Source organism: Mus pahari, chromosome 17 (genome assembly GCF_900095145.1).
Source record: "Mus pahari chromosome 17, PAHARI_EIJ_v1.1, whole genome shotgun sequence".
In the NCBI taxonomy this organism is placed as follows: Eukaryota; Metazoa; Chordata; class Mammalia; order Rodentia; family Muridae; genus Mus; species Mus pahari.
Window position 1 is genome coordinate 68099530 of NC_034606.1, and position 8977 is coordinate 68108506.

Here is an 8977-nt window from a genome sequence, read left to right on the forward strand (position 1 = left end):
AGAAAGTACCCAAGGAGCTGAAGGGGGCTGCAACCCTGTAGGTGGAACAACAATATGAACTAACCAGTACCCCCTGAGCTCTTGTCTCTAGCTGAATATGTAGCAGAGGATGGCTTAATTGGCCATCATTGGGAAGAGAGGCCTCTTGGTCTTGCAAACTTTATATGACCCAGCATAGGGGAATGCCAGGGCCAAGAAGTGGGAGTGGGTGGGTAGGGGAGCAGGGGGAGGGGGAGGGCATAGGGAACTTTTGGGATAGCATTTGAAATGTAAATAAAGAAAATATCTAATACAAATTAAAAAAAATAAAAATGTAAAAAAAATTAAGTAAAAAAATTAAGAAAAAAAATAGGTTGCATCCATTTGATTTATAACACCTGTTAGCTTTAGTTTTTGTCTGGATGACTTGTCCATGATGAGAGTAGGGTATTTAAGTTTCCCACTATCAGTGTGTGAGGGTCCATATGTGATTTAAGCTTTAGCAATGTTTCTTTTACAAACATAGGTGCTCTTGAATTTGGGGCAAGAATTGAAAGGTCACCTTTGTAGATTTTTTTCCTTTGATGAGTGTGAATTGTCCTTCTCTATCTAGTTTGTTTGATATTAAAACAGCTACAGCAGCTTACTTCTTGGTTAATTTGCTTGGAAAATCTTTTTCTAGCCATTTACTCTAAGATAATTTCTATCTTTGATGTTGAGGTATGTTTCTTGTATGCAACTGAGGGATAGATCCTGTTTTCACATCCACTCTGCTAATCAATGTTTTTTACTGGGGAACTGACTCCATTGATATTTAGATAAAGCAATGATTGTTAATTTCTGTTATTTTGCTGTTGTTGTTGGTGTGTGTGTATACTTTGCTTCTTTTGGTTTTGTTGGTGTGAGATATTTATTTTCTGTGTCTTCATGGGTTGGAGTTTTCCTTTTAGTGCTTTTTGTATGGTTGGCTTTGTAGATAAATGTTTCAATTTGGCGTTATCACGGAATATCTTATTTCCTCCATCTATGGTGACTGAGAGTTTTGTTGGGTATGCTAGTCTGGGCTGGCATCTGTGGTCTCTTAGAGTCTGCAGCATTATGTCCAGGCCCTTTTGGTTTTAGAGTCCCCATAGGGAAATCAGACGTAATTACAGTAGGTCTCCCTTTATATGTCAGTTTTTTCCTTGCAGTGTTTAATATTCTTTCTTTGTTCTGTACATTTCATGCTTAGATTATCATGTGGCAAGGGATCTTTCTTTTCTGATTCAACCTATTTGGTGTTATGTATGCTTTTTATACCTTTATAAATACCTCCTTCTTTAGGTTAGGGACATTTTTTTCTGTGATTTTGTTGAAAATATTTCCAGGGCTTTTCAGCTTGGATTTTCTCCTTTCTTGATTTCTATTTCCACTAGGTTTGATGTGCCAGATTTCCTGGATGTTTGTGTCAGTTTTTTAGAGTTAACGCTTTCTTTGAGTGGTGTATTCATTTATTCCATAGTATCTTCTCAATGCCTGAGATTCTTTCTTCCATTTTGTGTATTCTGTTGGTGAAGCTTGCCTCTGCAGTTCCTGCTCAAATTCTTAAATTTTTTATTTCCAGAATTCCCTTAGTTTGTGCTTTCTTTATTGTATCTATTTCCATTTTCATGTCTTGAATAGTTTTGTTTCTTTCAACTTTTTTTTTCTTGGTTTTCTTTAAGGGATTTATTTATTCCTCTAGTTTTTTGTTCATCTTTTCCTGGATTTCCTTAAGGGGATAATTCATATCTTATTTAAGGACCACTATCATCTTCATATAGTTGGTTTTAAGGTCTTTTTCTTGTGCCTCATCTGTATTGGAATATTCAGGGCTTGCTGTAGTAGGATGGATGTAGTAGTGACATACTGCCTAGCCTGTTGCTGACTGTGTTTCTATTCTGGTGTCTATGCATCTGGCTCTCAGGTGATTAAAGGTCTTGGTGCTGATTTCTGAGTTTGTCTTTGTTGGATGGATGCTTTGTTCCTTGTTTTGTTTTGTTTCATCTTCTGGCAAGTATGGCCTGTGATTGAGCAGAGGATTTCAATATGAATTGGGGGCTGGACTTCTAGCAGCCAGAGTTGAGCTTCTGGTTGAGCATGGGGTCTCTGATTAAATTGGGATCTGAGACAGGGTGAAGAGGAGAGGGGATTGAGGATAGGGTGGGAGTCACTGAGAGAGCTGGGGAGGTCCATGGGTGGGTGGCCTTCTTGGACTTCTGGCTGCTGATGTGGCCTCTGGTTAAACAACTGTGTTTTAGTTTAAAAGAGAGTGTATTTGAATTCTGTTTTTTGTTTCTTTTGAAATTAAAAGAGAACTTATGGCTAAATTTTAGGGTGTTTTGGGTCACTAGTGTTGAGCTGTTTGCTGTTTTATTACTGCTACATAGGGTTTATTTTGTAATCCTCAAGTGAGTTGTATTGAGTAGAACTACTGACCTGATGAGGCGGAGGCGGAGGCGGAGGCGGAGGCGGAGGCGGAGGCGGAGGCGGAGGCGGAGGCGGAGGCGGAGGCGGAGGCGGAGGCGGAGGCGGAGGCGGAGGCGGAGGCGGAGGCGGAGGCGGAGGCGGAGGCGGAGGCGGAAGAGTCTAAGGCACTGTACATTTCTGGAGTTAATTCCTGTCTTACTTAAATCTGCCGTAGAGGCCCTGGGGCTCACAGTTACCTGGCTCTCTGAATGTCCAGGAGGATACAAAGCACGGTGTGTGTGTGTGTGTGTGTGTGTGTGTGTGTGTGTGTGTGTGTGTGTGTGTGTGAGAATATTTATTCCCTTTTTCCAAATGAAAGTGGGGATACCAACTAATTTTAAAAACAGTTTAAATGAGTAAATACACGCAAAGCATTCAGAAATAGAGGCAGACCAATGGTTCATTTTCTTAGATAGTTTATCACAAATGGTCAAATATTGAAAGTGCAGACTGCTGGCATTTTCATCCATCCTGCAGTCTTACTCATTGAATAGGAAAAGAATATAGAATAATGCTCTGTTTTGGGGCCTTTCCCTCCTATGCATCCCTTCTTCACACAAGTACCAGAGGGGAAGTGGGGTGGTCCAGATAAGGTATTTACTTGCTCTTAGCTTTTTCAGCTCTGCCTCTGTGATTCAGGAAGTCAGCAGGGGTACAGTGAGTGAACAGTACAGTAAGGAAAGAAGTGAACAGGGGTACAGTAAGGAAAGTCCCTTATCCTGAGGTCTCTTATCCAGAAAGCTACACATTTCAGGTTTGTTGGCACAGTTGCCATATCATAAACTTTGGCATCAATAAGACTCTGGGTTGGTCCTTCTGCCTTGTTTGGTAGATAGTTACAGCTGAGGTGCTGCAGAGTATCAGGAAGACTGAAGAAAGGTCTTCCCACTATGGAGAAAAGCTAGAAGGGAAAGAGGTTATTTTTATGGGGTTTCAGATTTGAGCAGATTTCTTTCAGACTTTTCTCAGCCAAAAGAGTGCCAACCCTGCATTGCAGCAGCTTAGTTGCTCTGTTAATCTCTTGACCTTCCTTTCATGTAAGCCGGGGGTAGGATGCTGAAGAGCAGTGATGCCTCTCCTTCCTACCATCCTCCCTACTCTTGCATAGGCAGTCTTCTTTTCCCATGTTTTCATTTCTCCATGTTTTGTATGCATTCATAGTGAAAACTGCTTAGGATTGCAGGAAAGTCAGAGCAAATTAGTAGGCAGGTCTGACAGGCACTTGGTGGATGTTAGCTGTGTGGGTTAATGAGGAGTCCTGACAGATGAGGCTATGGGAATCCTAAAGAGAGGTGAAGGCAAGAGAGTACAGGATGGGGTCTAGGATTAGATATCAAACAGTTCAGAAAAGGAGCAGGGAGAAGATTCTAGAGGAAATAGTTGTTTCCAGTCTTTCAGAGACAGAGTAGAAAAACCAGAACTAAGAAGGCCACGAGGCCTGTTGTATGTGGCTTTTGGGAGAGCAACTATAATGGGCTGGTATGTGGGAGCAGGTAGGCTATAATGGGTGAGTAGGAATGGAGGTTGTCTATATTGGAGGAGCAGAAGGATGACAAGGATCAAGTTTTTGCAGAGGTTGTTTTGGATGGGGAGACTTGACTGGGCTTGTAAGCTGAGGGGTGGGGGAGAGGTTTGGATCTAAAAGGATAGACTAGCTAAAGAGAAATCCCACCTAACCCTAACCCTTCCCTTCCTGGGTCTGACAAAGCCACCAGAGAGCCGGATTTATGTTGCGATACTTTAATGTAAGACATCAAAGGGCAGACTGAGAGGTGGTGGTCAGGTGAGCAGAATGTGGGTGATAAAGGCACCACCCAGCATGGGCCTCAGTGGTTAGGTGTTTTTGTCTTCATGGCTTCATGATATGACTGGCACCAGAGATTATGTCTTCTGCACCATTTATAAATCCCTCAGTTATTTTACCCAGTTCTTTCTCCACTGCCTGGCTTGACTTGGTCAGATTTTCCTCTGAGGTGGTTGCTGTAATTTGAAGATAGAAATGCCCAGTTACAGTGGGTTCCCATTCACACCTCCATCCTCCCATCCCAACAGCTTTCTGCAATGCTGGCAGTTGGTTTACACCTAAAATTTGTCCTTCTAGGATTTCTTTTTCCTTTGTAGAGCCTCCTATTTATACAAGCTACTGTCTGCCCTGTCTTCCTCTTCTTACCACCTCCCAAGACATCTTCTTTCTTTCCTGGCTCATACCAGCTGAGGTGGTGGGTATTGTGGTCTCTTCCAGCTGAGATGACCCACTCCTGAGCCCACCCTGGGCCTTTTGATTCTCTGGCTTGGTAGATTCCATCACCACATTATCATTGGAAATCAGCTCTTCTCTGAAGACAGAAGGCTCCTTGGAAAGGTCCTTACTGGAAGCACTCTCCTCACTGCTATGGCTGGTGGGAGTGGACTGGGCAGCTGGAACTAAGGACATGAAGGGAGTGAGGAGCAGAGGAATCTGGGAGAAAAAGCATCTCTTCACTTGGTGCATTAGTGTTGAGTAATTGCCTAACTGATCTACAGTAGCATTGGGGTTCTATGCTAGTATTCATATTCCTGAGCTCTTCAAAGGCATGGATTAGATTTCTTTATGCCATGATTAAGAATTTCTGCTACTTCAACCCCAGGAAAATCCACCTTCTCAATTAAGAGCCATTTACAAACACCTCACCCTTTGCTTGACTTACATGAGAAGCTTCTTAACCTTGGTTCTTCCTTCTGCATGCCAAGTGTTTTTCTCCTTTAGCTTCTCAGACTTTCCCCAGGTTAATTTGGGAAAACAGCTCATGATTAAACAATATTTACAATGCATCTACAAAACTGAACCCATCAATGTTTAAGAATTGTGGGCTGTGTGGTACAGTGCCTATAACTGGAGAGACCCCCCCTTGTCTCTGGGTGAGCTGAAACATTACCTGCTAGCACTTGGGTATGAGATGCTGTCCCCATTCCAACTTCCAATGACTATATAGCATTGAGTGCTGTACAAAATGTTCCTACCTCCCAGATCTATGGCCCATCAGTGCAGCAGGGAGAATTAAGGCCAACAGAATGAGGACCTGTTTGCTCACTTTCTCCTAACATCATTTACTTTCTAGTCTTTTGCTACCAACAATTAAGAGATGCTCTCATGGGGTTGGAGATTTAGCTCAGTGGTAGAGCGCTTGCCTAACAAGCGCAAGGCCCCGGGTTTGGTCCTCAGCTGTGGAAAAAAAAAAAAAAAAGACAAAATAACAAGAGATGCTCTCATGAGACTTACTGACATCTGTGAGCTGAGTCTTCATTTGAAGTTCATCTTTGGACCCTGAGGAGAGAAGATAAAATCTCCAGAGATCTCAAGACAAGTAACATGTGAACTGGTCATTTGTAGTCACCTCATTGCAGCTTCCTCAACCTCCCTTACTCTTTGTAGTTTGTTTGCTTTAGATAGGGTTTTGCTTGGTAGTTTTAGTTGGCCTGGAATGTGTATGACTCCCCTGCTTCTGCTTCCTGAGTGTTGGAAATGCAGGTTTGCACCACAATGCCTAGCCAGTCCCTTACGTTTCTCTTCTCTACACTTCCCTTAGCATTTCTAAAATACTATGTAATATTTTTAGTATGTTTATTTTTTCTTCCTCTTCTAATGAAATTTCAATGATGACAGAGGTCTTCATGTAAGCTGTTAGTGTATTCTAAGTCCCTGGAATTATATGGTACAGAGTGAGTGCTATGGATAGCACTTGATGTGGTGTGTGCATCTTACTCTCATTGTACCAAGGGAGCTAAAGAGGTCTAAAGCAGTGATTTTACTTGGGTTGTGCTGATCCAGCCTCTGGTGATAGAATCTAACAGAATCTCTGTTGACTGATAGTCTGCCCTGTTATGGGTTCAGTCTAGCCTCTGAACCCAGCCTTGGTTTTCTGGGTTTCTGGACTCGTGGGCTATATGTCTTTATGCCCACTTCCAGCTGTGGATTTTTCACTTCATGTCTTATCATCTTTCCACAAGGGTGTTGATTTTGCTTACCCACCAGCCCCATGGCCTGTAAGAGACTAAGGAGAGCAGAAAGAATGGCACACTTACCAGGCAGGAGAGCAAGAGAGGTGGCAGCAAGGCTGGCAAATAGCAGGACAGTGAAGAATTTCATGGTGGCACTGGAACAAGGTCAGCTTTCCCTGGGAAGCGATGTAGAATCCTGGAGTAGCAGTCTTGCTGGAGCTTTATTTATTTTGGGGTAAGGATGCTGGACAATAGTTGGAGATTAGACCAGGAAGCAAGCCAGGCTACCCCTCCAATTCCCATTCAGCCTACATTGGGTTTTGGGAATTGGTGTTTCTGGGAAATGAGTTGGCAAAAGAGTAAGGCCCCCAGCCTTCCCTTTGGCCTAGCTACTGCCATGGTGTGCCAGCCCCAGGTGCCATCTCTTTGTACCTTTGGGACAACTTCCTGAGTGGACTCCCTTCCTTAATGTTACTCATTACTGGTATTATTTTTGCACTTTCCCATCTGATTACTTATTATTTGTTTCCTTCAGAAGAGTGAAACTTCTGTGATGCTGGGATTATTCTTGCTTTTCTTGGTTTCTTCGTACCTCTCTAGCAGCTGGCTCATATTTGGGTCCAGAAAATATTTCTTATATGACTGAATCAAGGAAAGACCAGATGGTCCTCCAGGGTGCAGATAAACCTCCCCATCAGTTCAGGAATGGAGGAGTGAGGCAGGTTCAGGATTTCCACCTGCTAGGTTTGCTCACATAGGATGTCTCATTTGATTAATAATATTTGGGAAGTTATTTATTAATCAATAAACTCATATTTCAGTTATGAGGTGGCCTCTACCAAGCACATATTTGTATGCATGTTTTCCTTCATTAGTGCAGATTTTCTATGAAAAATAAAGGGCTTCATTATGACACACCATATTACCTTCTTTGGTCCCTTTCCTTTCTGAAGGTTTCTCTCTCTCTCTCTCTCTCTCTCTCTCTCTCTGTCTGTCTGTCTGTCTCTCTCTCTCTCTGTCTCTCTGTCTCTCTCTCTGTCTCTCTCTGTCTCTGTCTCTCTGTCTCTGTCTCTGTCTCTGTCTCTCTCTCTCTCTCTCTTTCTTTTGTTTTTTTGAAACAGGGTTTCTCTGTATAGCTCTGGCTGTCCTGGAACTCACTTTGTAGACCAGGCTGGCCTCAAACTCAGAAATCCACCTGCTTCTGCCTCCCAAGGGCTGGGATTAAAGGCATGCGCCACCACACCTGGCTTCCTTTTCTCTTTCCAATTAATTTTGTTTCTACTGTCTATCTATCTATCTATCTATCATCTATCATATAGCTAATCTATCATAAATCTGTATTTTTCTTTTTTTTTTTTGAGACAGGGTCTATCAAATAGCCTTGGCTTGGAACTCATTCATATATATATATATATATTTAGAAAAATTATATATATATTTATATATAATGTTTAGAAAAATTCTACTTAAAGTAGACCACTCTAATTCTGCCTCCAGAAATCTAGTGACTCTAAATAGAGCAGTAGGATGTCTGAGGAAGCCTCTGGAAAGGAGATGGGGGATAAACCTAGGATTAATGTCTCATTCTGGCTTAGGAATTGAACTAGTTTCTTTCTTCATTAAAGGTTTTGATGATGTGAAACCTGCCTCTGGATCATCTCCAGACAAGAAAGGTCTGCTGCATCCCAAGACACCTCTCAGGTGCATGCTTGCTGGGCACAGGATAGAGTCCAGCCTTCAGAGCAAGGAGATCTTGGGCTGTGCCAACCATTGTTAGTCTTCCTTCTCTTGAGAGGAAGCTCCAAGGCCTTGTCTTGTCTTCCTCTTGCTACATCTGGGATCTCCTTAGGCAAGATGAGGTAGTGAAGGAAGTTTGTTTTGGGTTGCCTCTCACCTCCCTTCCTGCGTGATTGCTCCTCAACAGCATTGATCCTTTCATGGACTATGGAAGTTACAAACAAGAGGGGACAGGTGAAGAAATTCACAGGGAGTCCATGGGGGAGGGTGTCTACAGACATATTCCCTAATACATTAAAAATCCATCATCATCGCCAGACTAGGCTATAGTAGTAGTTTCTTCTCTTCTGTCCTACATAATAGTCTACCTTCCATGTTAATGCTGGAGAGATCTCCTGGAGGTCATGCCACTTCTTTATGTGAAAGCCTCTAGCGATAAAGTTCAGACATCTTGGCCCTCTACCATTTCTACTTTATCCCTGACTTCTGCAAGATGGTCCCTCTCCCCTGGAGTGCTAAGTTTATGCTATTGCTCTGTCAAGAAGGCTCCTGTCTATCTGCCTGAGGTATCTGAGGTATTTCTACATCCTGCCCTTGATTAGACTTTTCTTTCTTTCTTTCTTTCTTTCTTTCTTTCTTTCTTTCTTTCTTTCTTTCTTTCTTTCTTTCTTTCTTTCTTTCTTTCTCTCTCTCTCTCTTTCTCTCTCTCTCTCTTCTTCTTCTTCTTCTTCTTCTTCTTCTTCTCCTTCTCCTTCTCCTTCTCCTCCTTCTCCTTCTCCTTCTCCTTCTCCTTCTC

General features: G+C 42.6%; 1 protein-coding gene across 3 annotated transcripts; it reads right to left on the reverse strand.

The window, feature by feature from the left end:
- Nucleotides 1-4195: 4195 nt before the first annotated feature.
- Nucleotides 4196-6642, reverse strand: LOC110335249 (glycosylation-dependent cell adhesion molecule 1). 3 transcript variants are annotated; one of them, XM_021217327.1, is made up of 4 exons: nt 6529-6642; nt 5726-5770; nt 4675-4890; nt 4196-4446 (listed from the first exon to the last, which is right to left on the reverse strand). In XM_021217327.1, the coding sequence occupies exons 1-4, from the start codon at nt 6590-6592 to the stop codon at nt 4316-4318; spliced, it is 456 nt and encodes a 151-aa protein (XP_021072986.1). In that variant the 5' UTR covers nt 6593-6642; the 3' UTR covers nt 4196-4315. The 3 variants fall into 3 exon arrangements, with proteins under 3 accessions (XP_021072986.1, XP_021072988.1, XP_021072987.1); XM_021217329.1 differs by having other exon boundaries at nt 4637-4890; XM_021217328.1 differs by having other exon boundaries at nt 4261-4446; nt 4675-4884; nt 6529-6609.
- Nucleotides 6643-8977: the final 2335 nt, after the last annotated feature.